Source organism: Astatotilapia calliptera, chromosome 17 (genome assembly GCF_964374335.1).
Source record: "Astatotilapia calliptera chromosome 17, fAstCal68.1, whole genome shotgun sequence".
Taxonomy (NCBI): domain Eukaryota; kingdom Metazoa; phylum Chordata; class Actinopteri; order Cichliformes; family Cichlidae; genus Astatotilapia; species Astatotilapia calliptera.
Genome location: NC_137438.1, coordinates 16,200,352 through 16,225,732, shown reverse-complemented (window position 1 = coordinate 16,225,732; position 25,381 = coordinate 16,200,352). Strand labels below are relative to the sequence as shown.

Genomic DNA, 25,381 nt, shown 5'->3' with positions numbered 1-25,381 from the left:
CAAACTTTCAATAGCACAAACTTAAGTTTTGAATGTTTTTTTCCACAAAACAATTCAGCAACACATTGTTTATAGATCTAATATCCAAATATAAACTAAAATAAATTAGAACATTATATGTAAGATTTGCTTTTTCAAATGATAAAGTTTCACTTCCTGAGCAGCCCTTACCTTTGAAAATAATTCATCTTACAGCTTCCTCCATCTCAGTGTCATTTTTCTCAATCACTGGGAAATAGAGCAGCTGTCCATGAGCTAGCAGACACACTTGTGACAAACTGCACAGATGTACTTTATGGTGATGGTTGTTGAGCTCTTTAAAAAGCTGCATCTGAAATTACCTTGCACTAAACCAAGCTGCCATAACTCCCTCTACTGCAAAGTCTAGAGGACACATGAAGTTAAAAAGTGCCAGCAGGGCAAACCACAGATTAAGCCTCCAAATAAATCGTAGGAATTTATTCACGATTAACTTCCACCATTAAAATAAATCGGAGGAGAAAAAGGAAGCGGTTCAATGTCAAGGTCTCCAAGGCCACAACAAAACCTCACTCTTACTAGAAAGTAAAGAAACACCATTCTCAAGATTGAAACCAAAACTCTAAAGAGGCCAAATGGACAGAAGCGCTTGCTGCTCTAGCTTTATATGAGAAACCTGAAAGGAGAAAGTAGCTTTCTTTAAGAAAGGTCAGTGAATGCAACCTTAACCTTCTTCTGGAGCACATCTAGAAAGCAGTATGCTCTCTGCAGCATGTATATGATTGCGTCACCTATTTCCAGATTGGATCTATGTGCAAACTGCTGGTCTCTGGTGGGCATACTCCCACCTTCATCACATGCGATGTCAGGGCAAAACGCCATAAACCTGACTCAGGAATCACACACAGCAGGCTGACACAGATCCATAGAACACACCAGATCCTGCACTGGTGTAGTGCCTCCAGCTGTCCCAACTAGTAATAACAGTCAGTAATACCACAGGAGACATCCATCCATTGAACTTTTCCACTTCTCAGGGTCGCGGTCGGGCTGGAGCCAACGCTAGCTAGACAGCCTGTTGGCACTTGGGTATTTTGGTATATACAATTATATTACGTATTAAGCTGTCCTACAACAAACCTTCCAGTAGGCTGTTTGATATTGCATTTTCCTTTATTTTCCTTTTCTTTAACAGTTGTAGTCAAATCTGTGGAGCCTGCATGTTGTCCCAGCACTTGTGTAGGTTCTCTCTGACTTCCTCTCACAGTCCCATCACATGCATGAGTTGCGTTTTCTGGCAATCCTAAATTGGCCACAGGTGTGACTATGAGCATGAGCGGTTGTCTGCCTCTCTGTCTTAACCCTGCAGTTAACCTTTGACAGCTGGTTAGTAGAGCGGTGTAACTAATAGAAATGAGAACTTTTCCTAATAAACTTTATTAATGCATAAGATGGTCTGCTAGCAGCAGTGGCTGTATTATAAACTCACACACATGTGTAGATGGAGCTAACATTCTCATGTCATAGCTGTAAAGAGGAAACAGGAACATTTATTGATAAAACATGTAAAACGAACATCGGCAGCCAAACTAGACAAGCGGCTTGGAGACGTTTTAGGCCAATGAGCTCCTCCTGACAGAAGTCTCTGATCTTCTTAAGTATCCATATGTACTGTTGCATAAATCCTTCAACACAAAAGTCTCTGGTAAAACTGGATTTTGATCTTTTCTTCAACAAATCTGTTAGACGTATTCAATGTGGATTTTAATAACGTCCCCTTTATGTATCACTAGACAACTCATTGATGAAAGTCACTCCGACACATGAGAGAATTAAAACAAGAAAAACCATAAAGAAATCAAGTTTCCAGTCATGTACGTTGATTTTTCCAGTAGCACAAAGCAAAATCAACAGCCTCTGCAAGAGCTCGTGTCCTCTTCATCACTTCTTTGCACCCATTGTCAAACTGAAAAACAAGGGAACACCACATTAGCGTACACTGTTATACACAGTTAAACTCAGAGTCCCAACTCTGCTGTCGAGCACAACACTGTTCAAATTTCATGTTATCAGGAGTGGAAATAAACTCAGTGGTAAAACGTAGAAATGGAATTTAACAACCTTGTTGAAAAAGCTGAGTCAGAAGAAAAGTGCAACACAGAGCAGAGACCAGATCCTTTAGCGATGAACAGGCAATAAATATTAAACATTTCACTTATTAAATTTAGTTGAACTAAATCTGTATTTACAAAAATAAAGGCACGAGTTTCAGATACGATGCAGATGTGAAGCCCGTTAGCTGTTTTCTTGCTTATGTGTTGTGGACAAAATAGAGACTGAAGAGTGTTCATACATTTTCCAGAGGAAGTAGTTTGTGTTTTTATTTGGTACTATATAAAACTAATGACTGCTGCCAGTCCTGACCTCTCGTCAAGTTGACTCGAACTGAGTTCAAGGTCATTGTGTGTTATTGCATTTACAAACTTCAGTGTGCATGCTGCCCACCTGCCTGGGTTACGACCAGGGATGGGCAGTAACATTACTGTAATCCAATTACTTATTTCAAGTAGCGAGTAGAGTAAGGGATTACTATTGCAAAAAGGTACTGTAATTGTCGGGCTATAAGCCGCTACTTTTTGCACAAGCTTTGAACCCTGCGGCTTTTAGTCAGGTGCGGCTTTTCTATGGATTGTCCATGATTTTTGTGATATCGTAAGACGATTTGTTTTGTTTGTTCCGCTGTTGTACGGCACTACGTTGCCTGGCGGAAGGATCGGGGTTCAAGAGTGGTATGTTGGTCACATGCCCATCCGCCAGGCAACGTAGTGCCGTACAAGTAGCGCGAAAAACAAACTTCAAATTAACGCTACGCGTTCAGCGGGAGGCGTGGATGACGAGCGGCGATAAACTTGCGAAAAGCAAGTTATGCTCAACTCCACCGGTGGAATCTGACAGCGTGGAAAAGTGTGAAAACATCCACGATCACCAACGGATTTCGAAGGGCTGGACTGCTGCATGATGGAGAGGAGGACACCGCCACGGCCCTTCTGAGGGTGTTCGACTCTGACACTGACAACAAAGGAAAGAAGCTGAGAGTGGATGACGAAGCCATCCTGAGCCTGTTCGTTTCCGACACTGGAGAAGAGGACTTTGGTGGTTTTAGTGCGCAGGAAGATGGTGGTGAATGACTGACTTTTCTTCTTGTTAAAGCCGTGTCACTGCACCTGAGCCTAAAAGGTAGTCTGAATCTATTTTTCTGGTGTGCTGTAGGTTATTGTTATGTACTACATTTGTTACTCATTTATGAAGCACAGTACATGTTTCGTACTTGTAATTACCGCTACTTGTACATATACCTAAAAAGTTATGCAAATATGTACCCAGAACTTGTTTTTCAAAATATTAATAAAAGGGGTGTGTCTCCAAACAGCCATCTCTTTCCTGACAATTCCCTTTGTGCATATTCTCTTACATATGATGAGTCAACATTGAAACACCTGCGGCTTTTGGTCAGGTGCGGCTAATGTATGTACAAAACAGGATTTTCCCCTGATTTTAGCTTGTGCGGCTAATATTCAGGTGCGCTCTGTAGTCCGGGAAATACGGTAATTAGATTACTGTTTCTTCCTCATAAGCACGCTGCGTTACTAAACCGCGATTTTGTTTGTGAGAGTGTCTCATGACAATGACGTACGAGCGTGCGACGTGTGAAGATCAACGATGGATAATATAGAGTACGACCATGCACTGTACTTTTGAAAATAAGTCATGAGTAAAGTAATAGGATTACTCTCTTGGAGAAGTAATCAGTAATTAGTAACTAATTTCTATTTTCAACACTGGTGACCACAATAGCCTTTCACAGCTGATGGGGTAAAAAGTGCCATGCTTTGGTGGAGAGGTGTGTTTGAGGGGTTTTTGTTTAGAACGGTTTGTTTTTGAAAAGTTACATAAAGACCAGAAGTTTAATAATGTAAAAGCTCATCCGGCTCCCTCATCATTCGTAGGTCACCGCCCGTAAAGCAACTTTGAGCACAGTTTGTGGGGGAAACCATTAGGTGATCGTCACCTGCAAGTTTTGCTAAAATGTTAAAAAGACTCTACGAAGAGCAGCAGCTGAACTGTGGACAGATGGACACTGGAGGCCTCAACATGGCACAAGTCCTTCAGCTGGATGAGCTAAAAAGTAAAGACTGTGCTTTGTTTTATAAACTAATAAAAGTGAATTTAGTGAAGGCAATAATGTTGCAATTGAATTTATGTTGATGCCAGCAGGATATTTTACAGGAAAAGAAACACTGTTTATACTTTCTGTTAAAGTGATGTAGATTAAGACGGAGGTTCACAGGGATCTGGCTGCTTTACTCACTGAAATGTAAAGTGTTGTTTCACTTTGTAACTACTGAGCCATGTGCAGTCTGCTGATTGTGTGCAGATGCCAACAAAACTGAACGTGGGAGTTGAGCTTCAGCCTCCGATCGTTCACAGTCAAGACAAGTGGAAACTAAAAGAGGATGCAGCGTCCTTTGAAGTGATGCAGATGGAAATTAGCTGACAGCGAAATCTGGTACAAAACTGGTAATCTGTGCATGGTCCGAGTAATAAAATGAAACAATGAAGCGATGCAGACATTTGTGTGTTGGTCTGTATGTTTGTGAGGGACAGAGACTGTGGGTAAACCTACTTGTTAAAAAGTGCCTGGTCTTGTAGGTTTAGGACCAAACTGTCAGCATTAAGATACACCTTGTTCTGAGACGATGCCACCTGGAAGCAGACACAGCAATTATTAGTCACCTCCCAATGTTGGGAGTTAAAGTCTACATTTTCACCTCGGGGAGGAATTCTGCTGATTACTCAAAAGCCAGAGCACGCATTTCTGGGATTTTACTGAGTGTCAAGACAAAACAGAAACGAAGCCACAGGCAATGAAGGAGCGTACTGACCGTCTTAGCAATGTTCTGTGCCGCTCGGATTCTCCTCAGCTTCAGGTAACCAGGATTCTTAGTCACTGCTTGGCCGAGCTGAAGGAAACAGTTTGTGTTTAGATTATTAACGACATTCATACAATATGACAAGAAAGGTAGAGAATGATTACTTTTGATTGTTCTCTATGGATATTTACGTTTCTCACAGTTCATTCTCAGCACTTGTTTTGCTGTCTGACTCGGGTTACATACATGTGTGAAACCGTAGAGGTTTCAGGTACAACATCCCGACTTCCAGTTTGCACGGAAAAGACACTCCCATAATAGAGAACAACTTTATTTCTTGGCTGACATGTAACAGCTTCTCAGAAAAACAGCATTTTGTTGTGCAGTAATAACTGCTGCTAACACTGCACCGAGACAACGTCAGTGTCTGCTTACCATTTTAGCAGCTTCAGCCTCTCCTTCAGCCTGGATGATCTTCTGTCGCTGATCTTGTTTGGCTTTCTCCACATAGAACTGGGCCCTCTGGGCCTCTTGCTGAGCTAAACACAAGACAACAGGCGTGGTCAATGCAACCCAAGCAGCCACATTTACTTCAGAGACAATAATGAAAACTATGGCAACAGCATTTTCGCTGTTTGTTGCTCCAGTGATGCTAATGACAGACTGGAGCAGTCTGATTCACTGAGCCTTACCAACTTGCTTAGCTTCCACAGCAGCAGTGTATTGGTTGCTGAAACTCAGCTCAGTAATGGCGACATCATCGAGAATGATGTTGAAGTCTTTCGCCCTTTCAAATAGCTCCCTGCGCACCAGCAGAGACACCTAAACGAGACACAGCAACACAAGTATGATCTGCACTGTGTGTCAGCTTAGTGGAACGACTGAATCTACAGTCGAATCAGCTGAATATTATAGTTACTGTTCTGGATCAACTTATCAATGCTGATTACAGTAACTGGCCAACAGGAAAAACATGAATCCCCCCCAGCAGTGCGAAGGTGCTGCAGTACCTGTGCTCTCTGTGTGATGAGCTGGGAGGCATTGAACTTTGCTACCACAGACTTTAGGATCTCGTTGACAATAGACGGGAGGACTCTCTCATCGTAGTCCTTCCCCAGCCGTTGGTACATGGCTGGCAAGTTGGATGCCATGGGTCTGGACAACACCCGCACTCCAATATTCACCATCTGCAGATCTACAAACAAACATGCACACACCAAAAATGACTGAATGGTTTCTTTGCCACCTCTCCAACAAGTTTTGTTATATTCGCCTTTGTAACTCTGAACTTAAAACAAATCTTTCGCCTCAGTTATTATACTGGCACATCGATACATTCATCAGCAGCTGTCTCAAGCACGAGCTAGATCACTATTACAAATAACAAATAAAGAATCGAGATAGAGAGTGTGTGACAGAGAGAGAGTGAGAAAGCCCCCCATGTTTGTTACCTTTGCTTCCAGTCAAAGAGGAGATTTTTCTGGGTTTAGCTCTGATATCGTAGATGATAGGGTACTGGAACCAAGGGATCCTACAAAAGATTTGAAAGTCATAGCAAAGCTGATCAAGATTTCGAAGCATACTCACATTTAAGTTATAAATGACTTAGATATCATGTGCTGTGATCACCTTTAATATTCTTAATTCATAATCTTTTTTTAAAGGTAATGTCTTGACCTCACCACAGAGCTCACAGCCCATTTCATGTCTTTATTATATTATATTATATTATATTATTATATTATATTATATTATATTATATTATATTATATTATATTATATTATATTATTAGATGAGTGGCTGAGGCTGAAAAACAACACACATACCATAGGACCCAACACATGCCGATTTGTGGCCACCCACACAGTTTCCGCCATGTTTGGCTGTGGCTCATCTCCTGCACTACGGCAGTACTAAAGCCAATGGTTTTCTTGTAGTTCTTTAAACCAAAGATCTAAAGGCATCAGTACAGCTGGGCCATGAGCCTACACAGAGCTTTGTAGTCACATGCTCTAACTATTTACTGTCACCAGGGGGCAGCATCAAAAATCTCTAGAACCAGCCAAGAAGAGCAAAGTCCAAACCTAAAGCGCTAAAGTAAACCGAGTGTGCTTCTCATCTTCTTCACATTTTTTCCTGCACTTCTCCCCTTTACAGTCAAAGCTGGTGTCCGTTTCTTTTCAGGTACACTTGTCAATCAATCAGCATTTAACCTATGCATAGCAAATGCTGCTGGGCTACGAGCTGTTGGTTTTTTGGAGGACTGCATACAAGGACATCTGTGTAAGTTGCACACACAGAATCCTTCACTCTGCCTAATCATGTACCTCTCAAACAAACATAAAAGTGGTTTGGAAACTGCTTTGGGTGTCATCAGGCAAAATGACTCACAAAAATAATAGTAAAAAGTTGTTTTTTTTTTAATGAACTAAGAGTCAGTTTCTCGGGGAATATTCAGGGAGATTTCATTTAATTGTGCTGAGTGCAAAATCTGTATCATTAATAGATTCACATAAATTTATCTAAAATTTATCTTGACACTAGCTGTAACTCTACCTGAAATGTAGCCCTTCAGCCAGAACTGTGTCCATCTGCACCCCTCCGATCCTGTTGAAGATGATGGCTCTGTGACCACCCTCCACTGCTCTCACACACACACACACACACACACACACACACACACACACACACACACACACACACACTATATTAGCATGACTGAAGTTGTGAAACCTTGCCTTGTCACCATCTTTAACTCGATCAATAAGTACAGTAGTACAGTTCTAGTACACAGCATGTTATTAACAAAATTCATCATTAAAGTTTCTAAACAGGTCTTCGAATCTATTTCTGTAAATAACCATAGCATTACCCAGGCTGCCACAAATTTAAAGCATGGTCTAAAAATCCCACATTGTGTTTACCTGTGTAGGTGGCTTCTTTAATGCCATATGCCAATGCACCAGCTCCAAGAAGCAGTTTCACTCCTAATCCGGCTCCTCTGCCACCAGATGAGGACATCCGACCAGCCAGATCCCTCAGGTGCTGGATGAACCGCTGCAGTTTGTGTTTGTATGTGGTGGCGAGAGTGCAACAACAAAAATACAATCAGTATCTTGGTGCGGTTTATGTTTATGTCAGGTGTAAAGCTTAATTTTTCTGATTTATCATTTAGCTGATGGAGCTATGATGGTGCAGTGGTTAGCACCATCACCTCACAGTACCAAGGTTGTGGATTTGAACTTAAGGCTCTGTGCGTGGAGTCCGCATGTTCTCCTCCCACAGCCTAAACACATGCATGCCAGCCGGGTTATTCATACACATGGATGTGGACATGAATATTGGCTGTGTCTGTGTTAGCTCTGTGATGTATGTGGGACCTGTCCACGGTGGATCACTGCCTTCCGCCCACTGTTAGCTGGCATTGGCATGTTTAGGTAGTTAAGAAAAACGATGAATGCTTGAAAACCATATGTGGTAGTAGAGAAGAAACCCGCTATCCTTAAGCAGAAACAAGGTCTAACAGTAGCTTGCCGGCAGGTTTGCCTGTATAGCCCAGTTCAGGTTACTCTACTAACAGAAGGTCAGCTACATGTAATCTCATGATATTGCCTACAGTGTGAAACATCTGCCTCACAGCGAAAGGTCGCCCTGTCCCACTATCTCCTGCCCTCACCTGTATCGTGTAAAGCCTACTAGATCACATACAGCAGTTGTCGCTGCTAACCGAGCTGTTAGTGAACTACAACGAAACTAGCAAAGCTGCTCAATCTGATGGAGCATGCTAACTTAGCCTCGTCACCAGTCACATTAGTGCCAGATAAACATGTCGCACAACAATAAAGATCATGCTGTCTTCATTCAAAACCAGTCACATTTCAAACACTTACATTCGGCTCCTTATTCGCCATGTTTTAAACGTCAAAGCCCAAGGTCGACACAGATGGAACCCCTCCGCGTGGGCCGCAAACTACACTGGGACATGTAGTCCCCTTTTTCTTCGGCATTTCACGTCATAAAAGCATTCTCACAGAAGTAATGCTGCCCCCTGGAGGTCTCTGTTAGCCTCCAAAATCCAGCCGTCATCTACAGGGTGGGCCATTTATATGGACACACCGTAATAACATGGGAATGGTTGGTGATATTAAAGTCCTGTTTGTGGCACATTAGTATATGTGAGGGGGCAAACTCCTCAAGATGAGTGGTGACCATGGTGGCCATTTAGAAGCCGGCCATCTTGGATACAACGTTTTTTTTTAATAGGAAGAGGGCCATGTGACACATCAAACTTATTGGTAATGTCACAAGAAAAACAATGGTGTGCTTGGTTTCAACGTAACTTTATTCTTTCATGAGTTATTTACAAGTTTCTCTTCGTTCACAGCCATTGACATGTCGAAGAGGTTAACACGTGAGGAGCGGATCGAAATTGTGTTGATATCTGGTGAACACAGTAACCGGGTCATTGCAGCAGATTTCAATGCAAGACACCACCCATCTCCCATGCTACAGTTAGCAAACTGCTTGCTAAGTTTCGTGAAACTGGTTCAGTGTTGGATTTGCCAGAATGTGGACGCAAGAAAACTGTCACTAATGAAGAAACATCAGTGGCTGTCCTAGCTTCATTCAGCAAGAGCCCACAGCGTAGCACTCGCCGCATGTCACTGGAGAGTGGCATTAGTCGAACATCCCTTCGGTGGATATTAGCTACTCACAAATGGTACCCTTACAAACTCCAGCTACTGCAGCATCTCAACGAGGATGACCCAGATCGGCGCACAGAATTTGCAGAACGGGCAAAACAAAAACTGGAACAGGACCCTCAGTTCACGCAGAAGATTTTGTTCAGTGATGAGGCAAACTTTTATGTGAATGGTGAAGTTAACAAACAAAACCACCGCTATTGGTCTGACACTAACCCACATTGGATGGATCCCTCCAAGACTGTTGGAACAACAAAAGTGATGGTTTGGTGTGGTATATGGGGTACAACGATAGTGGGTCCATTCTTCATCAATGGAAACCTCAAGGTCACTGGATATTTGAAATTGCTACATGATGATGCGTTTCCCTCTTTATGCACTGAAGCTGGCACGTTCCCTGAGTTTTTCCAGCAAGATGGTGCACCACCACATTATGGGTGCCAGGTCTGAGCATTCCTAGATGAACAGTTTCCTGGAAAGTGGATTGGTCATCGTGGGCCAGTTGAATGGCCCCCAAGGTCTCCCGATCTGACCCCCTTAGACTTTTATCTTTGGAGTCATCTGAAGGCAATTGTCTATGGTGTGAAGATACGAGATGTGCAGCACCTGAAACTACAGATACTGGATGCCTGTGCTGGCATTTCTCCTGCGGTGTTGCTATCAGTGTGTGAAGAGTAGGAGAGGAGGGTTGCATTGACAATCCAACACAATGGGCAGCACAGTGAACACATTCTATAAGTGGTCAGAAACTTGTAAATAACTCATGAAAGAATAAAGTTACGTTGAAACCAAGCACACCATTGTTTTTCTTGTGACATTACCAATAAGTTTGATGTGTCACATGACCCTCTTCCTATTGAAAAAACAAAAGTTGTATCCAAGATGGCCGGCTTCTAAATGGCCACCATGGTCACCACCCATCTTGAGGAGTTTGCCCCCTCACATATACTAATGTGCCACAAACAGGACTTTAATATCACCAACCATTCCCATGTTATTACGGTGTATCCATATAAATGGCCCACCCTGTAGAATTTACCCAAACAGTGTTTGAGTTTCTTCTGCTTGCTATGTGATTATTTTTTGTCTTTTATCCCAGTGGATCATCTCACCCTGTCCCTAGCATGTGCTTTTTCCTCTCAGCTCCATCTTCATCATCCTTTATCTGATATATCCACTCTCCCTCCTCTGCACATGTCCAAACCATCTCAACCTCGTCTCTCTCACTTTTTCTCCAAACTGCTCAGCCTGAGCTGTCCCTCTAAAGGACTCAGTTCTAATCCTGTCCATCCTGCTCACTCATAATGAAGATCTGAACATCTTCAGCTCTGCTTTCTTTCTTTGTTTCAGTGCCGCTGTCTCCAAACAATACATCATAGCAGGTCTCACTACCATCTTGTAATCCTTCCCTTTCTCTCTTGCTGCTATCCCTCTGTCACAAATAAACACTGAAAACGACCTACAGTATATTAAGTACATTTTTAAACATAATTGTTCAATCCATAAAAAAAAAATCCATAAAAAAATCTGCATGAAACTGAAGAGATTTCCACATCAGTGCACTTAACACCCACAACCTAGGCTGAGAGAAGCTGAGCTGTCAACTGTCAAGGTGGTGTGGGAAGATGCACTGATGTGGAAATCTCAATCAAATGTCCAGTGTGGATGTGGAGGCACCATCTGGCAAAATGCCTGCTCCAAGAGCAGTAGATCTTTGGTCAGGATCCAAATTAGTCAGATGCCACTCCTCTATTTCTGGCTGTAAAGTTGCTGGTACCTGTCTCAATGGTGGACGCCAAAAGTGAAGGGAGCAGGGGAAGCAATCGAGTTCTCTCTCCTCTTCCCTTGGTTTGTTTCTTGGATTCTGGAGCCAGCTGACTAGTATCTGCAGTGAAGTAAATGCTGTGGGGCTGTCTTGGTTGACAAATCTCTGCTGCATTGTGTGGAGGTCAGGGACAGTCCCCTCTGGATTGGCAAACTGGGATGGTGGTCCCATGGGTAACTAGGGGAATGACATTCCTTGGCCTGTGGAAGTCTTTGCCCCAGTACTAGAGAGGAGACTCCACCTGTTTTTTGGCCTAGCCATAGAAGAGCATATCAAGTCTTTACCTGCGATAAGATACTTCAGGGTGCATGGGAATTTTTCCAACAACTCTACATGCATCATTTGAAATTGGGGAAATTGTTTCCCAACCAGGTCGGGGAAAATTATTAATTAATAAAATAAACAGAACGCATCATTTTATTCCAACATCATGTAACTTTAATCCACACCTCCCATTATATTACAACACAAATCTATTTTACAAAGCCCAGATAGGAGCTAAGAAAAACACATAACGAGGTGAATGTGTGAACTACGCAGGAAGCCAAAGCTAAAAATCTAGTGAGAATATGCAAAGCAAAGGTGTTGTAAAAGAATTCAAGCTGCTGTTACCATCTGGATCTAGCTAAGATAAAATGACGCATGTTTTGGTTTCACCCTGATAATGATTTTATTCAAAGTGAAATATCAGAATTAAGTCATGTGAAGGTCAATTAAAACATAAATTAATGGAATAAAAGCTTGTTTTGTTCTACCAATGAATAACAACAGTTTTTAATTATGTCATAACTGTGTGAAGGTTTCATTTTAACAATTCATGGAGGAGTGTAAAAAAAACAAGCAAACGTGTGTAGCCCTCTATCAGACTACATTGAAACCACTGTTGCAAACATTACATTAAGCGGGTTTGTTCCAGTCACGAGTCAGCCTGCTAAGGTTAGTGCTTGTGAAAACTAACAGGGGATGAGCACTGCAGTGTTAGACGGGCCTCATCAACTCATCAAAGTGAAACATTACGAATGGGTTAATGTGTAAAGATTAATATATCCACAAATGTATATTTCTTCCATTTCTCCAATAAAAACCGAGCAATTCTAATCAATGACTAGAAAAAAACAAATTGACCATCTGAGGAGGAGAAGAGTGCACAGGTTGTGCTCCTTCTGTTGCTCAAATGAAGGAAGGAGGCTGCATTTCACCTGCTTTGGAAAGTCACCCTTACTAGTAAAGGCATACCATGTGAGAAATGTGGGCGCTCACAGACAGCCTCTGAAACGGGAGGCAGCCAGAGGAAATGAGCTCAATTCAGTTCAATTTTATTTATATAGCGCCAGATCATAACAACAGTCGCCTCAAGGCTATACTACTTTATATTTGAATTATGTAAAATATGCAGTGCTCATTGTAACAGGTTTATACATTTTATCTGAGTTGTCAATAAAATTTGTAGCACCTAAAATGACAATAAGAGCTTTCATGTCATCCCCGACCCTCTAGTGCAGGAGTGGGGGAACTCCAGGCCTCGAGAGCCGTGTCCTGCAGGTTTTAGATGTATTCTTGATCCAACACATGATTTAAATGGCTAAATTACCTCCTCAACATGTCTTGAAGTTCTCCAGAGGCCACTTCCAGAGGTAGTGAACTAATCATTTTATTCAGGTGTGTTGACCTAGGCTGATATCTAAAACCTGCAGGACATAGGCCCCCTGAGGCCTGGAGTTCCCCCACCCCTGCTTGAGTGCATCACCTTCCCTCAACAACAACAGTCCATCTTTGACCAGCCATGACATGACACATGGAGATTAGAAAACATGATATCTATTCACAGAAGGTTACACATCTGTTCTGTTCCTGAGTAAATGCTACCTGGGAGTGAGATAGGGCAGCACTACAAAAAAGAAAAAAACACAAGAGGGCTTCCCTAGCTGACTTGAGATCAGTGATCACGTGTTTACAGTGAAACAGTCTGAAGGGGAAAACAGAGAGAGAGGTGATCCTGGAACAGGGGAAGCAATCGAGTTCTCTCTCTCCTCTTCCCTCTTCTTCCAAGGTCCAGAGGTTTTCAAGTCGAGACAAAACTAGAGAACATGAGCTCACTTGACTGATTGTGGCGCCACAGCTGGGTTTCACCCCAACATGCTGATCCCACGTCAGCAAAGAGCTCTTTACCGCTGTGAATTGTAGCTAACCTTGGGTATTTACAGACCTTGGCAGGGTGTCAGCATTCAGGAAGGTAGACTTGGGGGGGTTAAATGTCAGACGTAGAAAAGCCGTACCCTGGAAGTACTGACATGCAGGTCATCGTCGAAGAACTTGGTCTCTATGATAACATTACCACTAGAAAACAAAGACAAGTGTCAGCCTTTAGTAAAAGTGAAACATAACAGAAAATTCACTACAACAGGGCAAAAGATACATGAATGCTGCGCAACTTTGTACAGCTGTGACTGGTAGAATAAAAGGAAACTAAATGTGGGACTTGACTTTAATTATGATTAGCCTGCGCTTCCCAAGTCATCTGTTTAAAGACGACCTCCGGGCGCACTGAAAGAAGAATGTAGGGCTGCTGAACGACACTTTGTGCGGTTTGAAGCTCAGCGACTGGATCTTTTATGATTCAGTCGCTGAAAATCCACAAGGCGTCTACGTGCAAATGTTCAGATCATCAGAATAAAATGCAGGTATGTAAATATATTTCAGCCAAGAACATAAGACCACTTGTGTGTTGATGTACACTTTGTATCGCTATGGAAGCAGGCCTGATGTAGCTCAAGGCCAGATAAAAGCCTAGCACAGCTCTATGGCATTAAAACAGAGACGGTCCAAGTACAGAAACACAAAGTACAGGAAACATCTGAGCAGAGACTCACGTTAAAACATTGGCTGGCATCATCTGGGACTCTGGAGCCGCTTCTATCAGAGACTGCCATGTGTTGGTGGAGTTGGGGATAACGAAACCAAACTCAAAGAACCACTCTGGACAGAGAGACAGAGGGCTCAATGCTGCTGCTCTAGCACACACTATCATTGCTATTACTATACCACCATGGCCTAGATATTAGTTCACAGACATTTCTCTTCTCAGGTGGAAAACAGCAGCACAAACATGTTATGTGGGTGTGGATTGTGTGTTTTCTCTCTGGAACTGTGCAGCAGGGTGTCAGGGGGATTACTGTACTGCAAACACAGTGAAACAGGGAAGTGACGACAATGCACAACAGGTTCCAGGGCTGTGAGCTGTCTGTTCTTCTCAAACCGCCTTCTAGTAACCCTGCACAGGTTTTCCTTCTTTCAGATTTCAACTTGCTTGATTATAGAATCTTATAATTAATTTGCTAATGAATTCACAAAAATACATTTTTATTTGATTTTAATTCTGAGCATTTTATCATTTTTGTTTTTTTCATAATACTATGTAGCAACTGTATTCATTGGTTAACCTTCCTAAGACTACCAGGCCTTCATTTGTCCCTACACATGGTCAAAACAACAAAAAGCTGTTAGCCTCCTAGTAAACGCACCTATAGTATCAATTTCAAAATTGTCTTTTTCTCAAGTTCTCACATTCACAAGATTTTCAAAAAAAACAAACAAAAAACTGACCAAGTCCAAGTCACTGAGATTTGAACTTGTCTGAGATTTTTAGTAGACACAGCTATGGTATCGATGCAAAGTTTCTTTTTTGCCTTGTTCTTGAGTTCTTGCATTCACAAACCTGGGTGACCTCTCACCCGCCCACCGTGGTGACGACATAACGCAGTCAGCCGATTACAGCTGAGGGGTCGAGGTTAAGTGATGATGCTATGTGAAAGGGAGGTTTACTTCAAACACGTTAACATCTTCAAATAGCATTTCACTGCTCACTCTGTGGGTAGTAATCACTTTTAAGGGAATAATATTGTATTTTGTATATATTCATTTTGGTCTTTGTTTTTTTTTTTAACAAATTTTAAACACATTTTAATAAACTTGACATAATTTGGAGTAAAATAGGTTTAATCTTACACTGACTATATTATATGAGACAGATAAGATATGGATAACATATAGCACTTTTCCAGCAGTACCTAGTCGACTCCGTTTTTAACATGTTCCGTTAGCTACTGGTCCCTGTACCACATGTGGATAAGAGGATGTCTGTAGAACCAGACAGGAACATGCAGGGCTCCATTCATGTGGAAACGAACACTGATCTGTCAGTTTTCACATATTACCTTCTAAACACTGTCCTTTGAAGAAAACTTTCTGCTCCAGTCTGAACTTCTCCAGCTTCTCTGAGGAAGAAAAGTTGAGCTCTCTGGACACTGCTTTACACTTCAGGATTTTCTTTGGGACACGAGCTGAAGAGACAGATATGCCGTATATAATTAACTCTGCTTACAACAGCTAGGTACGTAACACCAGCATTCAGTGTTTTCATTTGTGGGCCCAGGACCTAAGACTTTATAGACATAATTATACAGGCTACAGGTCAGCATGTAGGATCAGATCAAATCTGTCAAGGCAACTGACCCCTCGTCTGCCCTCCCTGTGCATTCATGCACCTTGTAGAACAGAGTGTATCGTGGAAGAAGTGGCGGATAAAGATGGAACAAAGCAAACAAAAGTAGCAAAGTGGAGCTGAAAAGCTAAGACAGAAATGGTAAATGGACTGGTTCTCTTTTCTACTCTACTGGGGCACTCGGAGCACTTTACATAACATGCTTCATTCACTTGTTCACATCCATTCATACAAGAACATTTTCCATGCTTATGTGCTTCCATCCAACATCCACACTTCGACGAATTGTTAGCATCTTGCCCAATGATACTATGGCATCCAAACCAGAACAGGCAGGGATTGAACCACTAACCATCTAATTAGCACGACCGCTCTAGTTCCTGAGCTATAGCCACTCTGATACAAGAAATGGAAGCAGCAAACTGTGTGAAATTAAGCGACATGTTAGTTGTTAGGGCTGCTGCTACACTGACAGCTGTAGTCCTAGCAACAACTAGTAACCAGCCTTTGCAGTCACAGGAGGCTGCTGCTGCTCACACTTGCTGTGGAGAAGTGCAGGAGGAGAGACCGCAGGCCCAAGAACAGCGCGAGAACGACAGGAAGGTGTAATTACTATGGTTTAAAAAACTGATGGAGGGATATGACGGGGAAGGGAGAGAGTGAAGAATAATGAATGGCTGATTTGCTGTCCACTAACAGACAAAGTTTAGCTTTTTACTGTCACTAAAAAAAAAAAAGTTGCATAACCCATTGATCATTATTTCACTTCAGTAACTGAATTATCAGGTTGAATGGAAACCGAGAACAATTGTGAGTGTAACAAATTGATCAGGCTCCTCAGATTTGCGGGAAAATCTGTGATGACAATGGAATTCATAAAAGACTCCCTGCTGTCAGTGCGATATCGTGCTGTCAAGTAACTTCTTGAACAATAATGGACAAACACATTTTTTCTGCTTGGTCGTCCTGTGTTTTACATTATTTGAAGGCACAATGCCACAAAACATTTTATGATGGATGTGATGACTCCACTCCTGTTTACCTGCAACAGTCGATCCTGATAAACAGTCATTTCCGACCTTATCTGTCATTTACAAAAGAACACATTTATTGTTTGTGCTGCACACAATTTTCACTGGAAGAGTGAAACCAATTTCTTCCAATGTTAACTAGAGGCTGGTTTCTACAACAGGATGATTGAAAACCGCAAAATCACTTTTGGTAACATTAAAAGGTCAATCTGGTGTTTTTTGAGTGGCCCTCACAAACGCCTCTTCAACATTATAATTTTTAAACTTAAAATGATGTGAAAAAACGACTTTGTCTAAATATACAGCCTCTAAATAAACAGAGAGAAGGATACTGCATATATAGAACAATCAGTATTAGCTGACAATGTTGGCTTATGAGATGAGTGGGTTTTATTATGAATTAGTGGGTAAACCATCTGATAAACAGGTCTTGAAGATTTGTATTTATTTGTTCTCTCACAACAGATATGACTTGAGAGTGTCAAAAGCGCAGACATACCTTCGTGCTCTACTCCCGGTACAGAGAGGTCCTCCGTTCCCTGCCACAGCACTTTGCCCGTCTCTGCATCCCGAAGATTCATCCAGTTTCTAGCAGGAAACAGTTAAGTAACAGTGTCCTAACCAAAGTGAACGCACCACTCAAATACACACCGGTAGACTTACTGGGAATTTCTGCTGCAGTGGGAGATCTACAAAGTAGCTATGCTGTAACCTAGCGTGTACCTGACCTACACCTCCCTGTAAAGTCCCTACATGTCAGGTCAGCGCAGTGAGACTTTTCAACATGCATATTTTCAGGCTCTTTCCCTGTCGTGTTACCCCATTGCCAACTTTTTCAAGTGTTTGCTGCCAAATTCAAAATATTTGAAATTTTGTATTCGTATCATTTCCAATTAAAGATGATCTTTTCCCAACAAACAGCGTGTACTGTGAATAAAAATTATGGATCTGGATACTTCTACAACTGGTGTTTTCAAAAGGGACATGCTGCACTGGAGACATCAGCCAAAAACCAGTAGAAGCTTACGTGAAGGAAGTGAAGCTGTTCTTAATGCGCCATGCCCTCACTTAATTCCAATCAAAGCAAAATGAAAACTGGCAGGATATCTGGTGAAGAAACACAACCTCTGATCAGCTCAACAATATTACTGCAACAACAGCAGTACTACAACTTAACACTGGTCAGCCATTAACACCAAAGCATGGTACCCTGGAACAAGTATTCCCTCAGACTTCATGAAGCCTGCATGCTGAATTTCCTACTGTCGTACAGAAGTGCTGACTGCTCACGTTAGAAACAACAGGAGGACAACAGCACAAACCCACAGAACAACCTTAAAACCATCAGAGTACAGATTTAAATTCTCAAGCACTGATGGCTGGAACATGTTGAAAATGATGACGTTACAACTTTTTTTGACAGTGTGTCAAAACACAGGTGAAAAGCAGACCTTTAATACGCTACTATTATTATGAACAGTCATCTATCATACACTGTAATATGACCTTTGAAAATTTTCTCATAATGCACTTTCAACCTATGGTAGCTACAATTAAACCCCGCCCCCACAATAATCAGAAGAGGCTGGATGGATAAATTGATGATGAACAAAAAGCAATAATTTTATATGTAACCTAACCAATAGAATTCTGGAGTCATTTTTGACCAGGATATGTCCTTCAATGCACACAGTAAACAAATATGTAGGACTGCTTTCTTCCATTTGCGCAATATCTCTAAAATCAGAAACATCATCTCTCAGAGTGACGCTGAAAAACTAGTTTGTGCATTTATTACTTCTAGGCTGGACTAATGTAATTTGTTATTATCAGGGTGTTCTCAAAACACCTTAAAAAGCCTTCAGTTGATCCAAAATGCTGCAGCAAGAGCACTGACAGGGACTAGAAAGAGAGGGCAGATTTCTCCTGCATTGGCTTCCCTTCATTGGCTTCCTGTTAAATCCAGAATTGAAGTTGAAGTCCTGCTCCTCACATATAAGGTCTTAAATAATCAGGCCCCATCTTATCTTAATGACCTTGCAGTACCATATCACCCTATTAGAGCACTTCGCTGTCGCACTGCAGGCCTACTTGTTCTTCCTAGAGTATTTAAAAGTAGAATGGGAGGCTTTTTTCAGTTTTCAGGCCCCTCTTCTGTGGAACCAGCTTCCAGTTTGGATTCAGGAGACAGACACGATCTCTATGTTTAAGATTAGGCTTAAAACTTTCCTTTTTGCTAAAGCATATAGTTAGGGCTGGACCAGGTGACCCTGAATCCTCCCTTAGTTATGCTGCAATAGGTGTAGACTGCTGGGGATTCCCATGATGCATTGAGTGTTTCTTCTCCAGTCGCTTTTCTCACTCACTATGTGTTAATAGACCTCTCTGCACTGAATTATACTCATTATTAATCTCTGGCCCCCTCCACTGCATGTCTTTTGTCCCGTCTTCCTCCCCTAACGCCAAACAGTTGCAGCAGATGTCCGCCCCTCCGGGAGTTTTTCCTTCCCACTGTCGCCGAAGTGCTTGCTCATAGGGTTATGATTGTTGGGTTTTTCTCTGTATGTATTATTGTAGGGTCTACCTGACAATATAAAGCGTCTTGAGGTGACTGTTGTTGTGATTTGGCGCTGTATAAATAAAATTGTCCTCCATCCTTACTCCTGTATCTCCTCCATCTTCTCAACACTCTTTTCACTCATTACTCGATTTCCATCTTTATGTTTAGAGATTGAAAGGCTGCTGCACAATCTTTTCAGCGTGATCTCTCTGCAAGTCCTTTGTCCTTCCTTAGTCTCCAGCTTCACAAACTCACTATGAGCCTTTGCCACCTCTTTCTTTGCTGTAAACCTCTCAGTACACCTGTCTATTTTCTTCATCTCTGTGACTATCACACTTTTTCTTTGCCAACCTCATTCTTTGAATATTTTCATGTACTTCCTCATTCCATTACCAAGTATCTTTATACTCTTTCTTAAATACAAGGGATATGTCAAACACCTTCTTGACAGGTTCTCTCACCACTTCAGCTGTACATTCCCAGTCATCTGATAACTTCCCAACAAACCCCACAGCCTGTCCCAGCTCCTTCCTGAACTCTGAGCAACATGCTTCCTTCTTCAACTTTCACCATTTAATCCTTGACTCGCTTCCTCTTCTTAATTTCTAAAATCATCCTACCAACTACCATCAGATGCTGCTTAGCTACATTCTCCCTTGACACCACCCTGGAGTCTCATATGTCTTTCAGACTGCACTCAGGGTGAACATAAGGTGACCTTATGCCACCCTATGTTCCTCTCTTTTCTTGTATGTTTGACAGTCCTTTCCATCCTTTTTGCAAAATCCACTGCCACGTAATTTTCCACATTTCCTCCCCAACACCATCACCTCTGTTCCCATAACCTACATTACACTGAAATTAACAACTCCCACCCGCCATAGGGACACTCTGCACTGACAACCGTTAACGTCACATCTTCAATTTCCATCATCAAACTCATGATCCCACCTCACTCCCTCTTCATCCCCATAACACTGTTCACATCCTCTTCCTTAAAAATTACCCCCACGCCGCTTCACTTCCAATCTAAACCATGGTAGAATAGTTTGAATCCACCTTGAGTGCTTCCCTTGCTTGTTAATGAGCCCCCAGTGAAAAGCTGCTGCCTCCTGCACACACAATATATCAACCTTCCTTCTCTCCGTATCACCCAGCTCTCTCCTTTTACCAGTCGGAGTCCCTACATGTAGAGTTCCTACTCACACTTCTGCATTCATGCCTTTCCTTCTCTCTTACCAATGCCTAAAACACCTTCCCCTTCTCCTCTGTCTTCATCTTCAGACAACAGTAGCACAGTTTCCACCAGCAGCCTGTTGGCCAACCCCCCAGAGGAATGAAAGTCGTCATATTATGGGATTATTCATTAGTCATCTGTGAATAGTGTAATGAATAGTGGATTTCTTATACTGTTTTCGAATTTGCTTGAAGAACACAGTTCTACAAATGTGTAAGCTTTATGTCACAGATGTCCTTAATTGCCAAAGTTACTTTTCTATGTTTCTATAATTGCTATTATAATTTTCAAATTTATTGGATATAAGTACAACATGTTATTATTTTGATTAAGATGCCAAATCAGTTATTTACTTCCATTTTTGAACTGAAAAGGTAGTTTTAGTGGTCACATGTTTATGTGATTAGTAATTCATTTCTGACCTCCCAGAGAAGTCCACTCAATCTTCACTACAGTGAATACAGTCATTTATAGTTTGGAAAAAGGTTTTTGGCCCATTTGTAAAATATTTGTTATCTGTTGAGCCCTGTACATGGTGGCTGTGTGGCTTTTGTCCAAACAGTGTATATAAGAGACTGAGTGGACTTTCACATACCCTCCCTGTGGTTGGGTCTGTGCACAGTTGTCTCCACAGCCACTCCACTTGAAGGGCACCAAATGTACATACCTCCTCCAAGCTAAGTGTCTGCAGTTGACAGCTGTCCGTGGCTGAGTCTGCAAGGGAGTATAATCCCAGCCGTATGGGTCAGATCCCACTGACAGCACAACTCCATTACCTCTACTAGCCCCTCCCCCTTCCTTTGGCTTTCTAGTAAAGTATGCTGAGTTGAACAGTTTCACTAATCCCTCCATGCATAACCAGATCTACACCATCCAGAAGAATCCTCTTTACACACTACCAAAACAAAAAAAAGGCTCAGAAAATAAAAACCATCACCTCCACAAATGCTTTACACCCAATAATGTATGCCCTTATTCAATTTACTTCCAATCACTTTCTCACAGTCTAAAACCCATACACACTTCAGCTCCAATAACATCATACAAAATTATACCATAGCCTCCTGTGGGTCTGCTGCAGGTTGTGTGTGTGTGTGTGTGTGTGTGTGTGTGTGTGTGTGTGTGTGTGTGTGTGTGTGTGTAAATCACCAGGGTGCCTGCACAGACCCGTCAGAACATCGTTAATGAGCCCCCAGTGAAAAGCTGCTGTCACATTTTAGTCTGCATTTATTTTTTAAAGACATGTTAATGGCTCCAAGTACTGGCAACTTCCTAACCCCAACATTTATACAACTACTGACCTTTAAGCCATTTACACCAGAATTCAATAAGATTTGATTGTGGAGCTGCCAAAATAGCTTTTATAGTATTACATGTTAGGATAAACAAAGAATACAATTTTGATGTCCATTTATTTTGAGGTGATGTTCACAGCACATAACTGCAATTTTAGGAAACGGAGAGAACTTTTCTCTTTGCTTGAGGTTTTACCATCAATTACATTAGCTGCTTATATTTTGCCTTTAATTTACAACTAGTAAACCATAAAAAGAAGATGAATAGTGTTTTGAGCTGGCATACAGTTAAAACAAAGGTCATTATTTTACTTTTTTGATATCTAGAAAGATATCAAAAGATTGAAAAGCCAGCTGGAAACACTGAAGTACCAAACACTAGAGCTGTCTGCTTTAGCACAAAGACCGCTGTGTAGCTCTTTTAGTTGTCAGTCTCTCACAGCAGCTTGCTGAAATCTGACTAATCCTTCTAGAAGACTTCCTTCCAGTTCCAAGGTGTCTGAAGGGGTTTCGTAAGAACATCCTGGCCATTTAAAATCATCACATTTCACCATTTACAAATCTGATGACTACTCAGTATGGGACAAAGTGACATAACTTCACAAACACTACTTTAGTATTATATTAGTTAAACAGGGCTGTTGTCATATTGGACTTTATCTGTGTTACCATTACACTAAAGAAGGGAAAAAGAAAATTCTCTTTAGCCCATTTCAATAAGGACAGAAGGCAGTAAAGCTCCATTCCACTAAATCATGGGTTTAACCATTACCACAGTGCATCAAGAGGTCTGACCAAACAGTTAAAGGCATGCAGTAAAAGTGCTGTAGAAATGTGTGTGAATGTATAAATCAAGCCTGCAGTAAAAAGTGCTCACATAAAGCTGGTTCTTAACTGGTCAAGTTAACCCAGGATGTTCTAGTGTAGCTTCAAGCTAATTTACATGAAAGGGTGACACTGGCACAGACCATTAACCATTAAGCACACAATCCCCCCCCCCTTTCTTTTCTGTAGACTTTTTCTATAGTAAGATTTCTAATCTGGACATGCTTTTCAGTTTTTATGTTTTCTGAGCATCAGAAATGAAGTGTATTTGTTTAATTCTGTGCGACACAGGTTATAACATAGTTTTACTCGTGTGTTTGAGTGCTTCTAGGCATGTCCTTCTATTTTACAAGTGTTTTAATGATTGTGAACTGACTCAGCGCTGAGTTCTTATAAGATATAGGCAACGTAAACATCAGATGTGTGCTTGAAACACCTCCTTAGCTTCTGCTTCATGCTTATGTTACAGCATGTGTACACAAGGTGTAACCCCTAAAAATAAGTCTACAATGATAACCTACACATAAGAGACTATTGTGATACTACTCTACCGCACTTTTACTGCATGACTTTAATCACTTTGTCTTTTTTTTTTCCCCTTGGCTAAAAAACAAACAAAACACCAGCTTCAGGTTTAGTTTACAGACTGATGTTCTGACATTTGTCTTTCAAACTGGATGCTACAACTCAGAATTAATGAATCAATCAATGACATGTTGAGCTGCATCAAGCTTAAAGAGACTCCATTTACCTACCTAAATGACTGAGGTAACTTATGCTGAACACTTATCCTGCACAGCATCTCCTATTCTCTAATCACAAATCTGTTGCTCGGTCACTTTCTCAGACATGTGCTGGATGAGCGCTAACAGGCACACCAAAGAGGAATAAAATTGACTCACTACATGAGTACACATTTAACAGGTCATACTGCAATCTCCAATGTTGCTCTGGTGGTTAGCATACAAATCCAGAATAGCTGCGTGGAATCAAGTCTGCCATCGTCACACAGAGAGGCGCACCTGGGTTTCAACTTCCAGCATTACGGAACCATACAGCAGTCAGACTATGCTCAACGCGAGTCACATACCTGTGAGGCGCTTAATAATAGTTACAGGAGGCACAACAGTTACTTCTCAGCTACCTGAGCAAAATCTCATCCTCATCATGTGCCACAGGTACTACAACTGCAGGCGAATTCACCCTCATGTGGAAGCTCATGTGAGCCCACAGGTCGTCATTCAATGAGCTGCTGTTGTGTCCGTTCAGACACTGGAACACAGCAACTATACAACTCCGTGCGCAGAGACTGTGGCAGGTTAGCTTTAGCAACTAAGCTTGTTGTACAACAACATCCATCCTGCTAATGTGGCTGCTGCATCCTGTCCTATGCCTTTACCCAGACAGCTAGCTATTTAGCTCACTGCTGTGTTTCTAACATTCGCGCAACACAAACAGGAAAAAGGATACAGTTTGAAGCCCTTCAAAATTTCCTTGGCCCTGTCTTCGTCTGAAGACATGTCCGAAATGGTTTGTTTTCGCTCCTTACAGATAACCTAGACTTTTCTGAAAAAAGACGGCTGCTGTTCACGTTAGCTTAACTACTTGGCTAACTACTAGTCAGAATTCACCTGAAATAACGTTCACTACTCTGCTGGACTGCAGGCTAAATCTGATCCGATAATGCAATCAGCTAAATATACCCAGCTAGCAAACGGGCTGCACACAGCCTAACCAGTGAAACGCAAGGGAACCACTATCAGCCAATCACAGGGAGAATAGCGAGCAAGGGCGGGACTAAAACGGATAAAGACGCGTCACCAGTGGCAACGCCACACACAAAGTATTACATCATTATTGCGCTGTCTGTGTGCTTACTTCTTTTATCATTTAAGCACTCACTCTCCTAAAACGCAAAACTAGGCGTGTGTTCAAATTCAGGGGCTGCCCTTAAAGACCGGAAGTGAGCGGCTGTTAAACTGGACCGTGTCCCCTACGACGCTCGGCTCTTGCTGCTTAGCAACCGCGACAGTAGACGCTGCATCCGTGATGGACGACCGAAATGGAGAAAATCTTTAATTTATGTCATTTATTTTACTTTTATTGGAGCAAAATTGTATTGTTTCGTGTAATGTATGTGAGAACACCACAGCCGTGCGCGGACTCCCTTTAGCCAACAGTAATGTTAACTTTAGCAAGTAAACTAGTTAGCTATAGTGTAGCTCAAGACACTCATTTCACTCATTTAATTTTGACGGTGCAAAAAATAATAGGTCTTATATTATACATATTTTATTATATATCCTGTACTTACATCAAAACGTAGCTCAGAGATAGAATTTAACTCAGTTGTCCTAAATGTTACATTTCAGTTCAAATTCAGGGTATTTAGTTCTAATTCGTATTATTTTAAACCTGTATGACTGTGTCACAAATAATTATATACTGCGACCCCTACAACTGTCTGAAAGCTTTAGTTATATTGAAGGGCAA

At 41.7% G+C, this 25,381-nt stretch overlaps 2 protein-coding genes across 3 annotated transcripts; both read right to left on the bottom strand.

Moving 5' to 3' along the window:
* Window positions 1-1,400: 1,400 nt before the first annotated feature.
* Window positions 1,401-8,951, bottom strand: LOC113009519 (prohibitin-2-like). 2 transcript variants are annotated; one of them, XM_026147834.2, is made up of 10 exons: window positions 8,802-8,951; window positions 7,836-7,968; window positions 7,468-7,552; window positions 6,362-6,441; window positions 5,921-6,105; window positions 5,603-5,732; window positions 5,346-5,449; window positions 4,923-5,000; window positions 4,664-4,743; window positions 1,401-1,945 (listed from the first exon to the last, which is right to left on the bottom strand). In XM_026147834.2, exons 1-10 carry the CDS (start codon window positions 8,820-8,822, stop codon window positions 1,921-1,923), a joined length of 921 nt encoding a protein of 306 aa, XP_026003619.1. In that variant the 5' UTR covers window positions 8,823-8,951; the 3' UTR covers window positions 1,401-1,920. The 2 variants fall into 2 exon arrangements, with proteins under 2 accessions (XP_026003619.1, XP_080148282.1); XM_080292156.1 differs by lacking the exon at window positions 8,802-8,951 and adding an exon at window positions 8,588-8,606.
* Window positions 8,952-13,241: 4,290 nt separating this feature from the next.
* Window positions 13,242-24,639, bottom strand: pde6d (phosphodiesterase 6D, cGMP-specific, rod, delta). Its single transcript, XM_026147665.2, has 5 exons — window positions 24,359-24,639; window positions 17,471-17,559; window positions 15,654-15,779; window positions 14,310-14,415; window positions 13,242-13,776 (listed from the first exon to the last, which is right to left on the bottom strand). Exons 1-5 carry the CDS (start codon window positions 24,406-24,408, stop codon window positions 13,695-13,697), a joined length of 453 nt encoding a protein of 150 aa, XP_026003450.1. The 5' UTR covers window positions 24,409-24,639; the 3' UTR covers window positions 13,242-13,694.
* Between the last annotated feature and the right edge of the window lie 742 nt (window positions 24,640-25,381).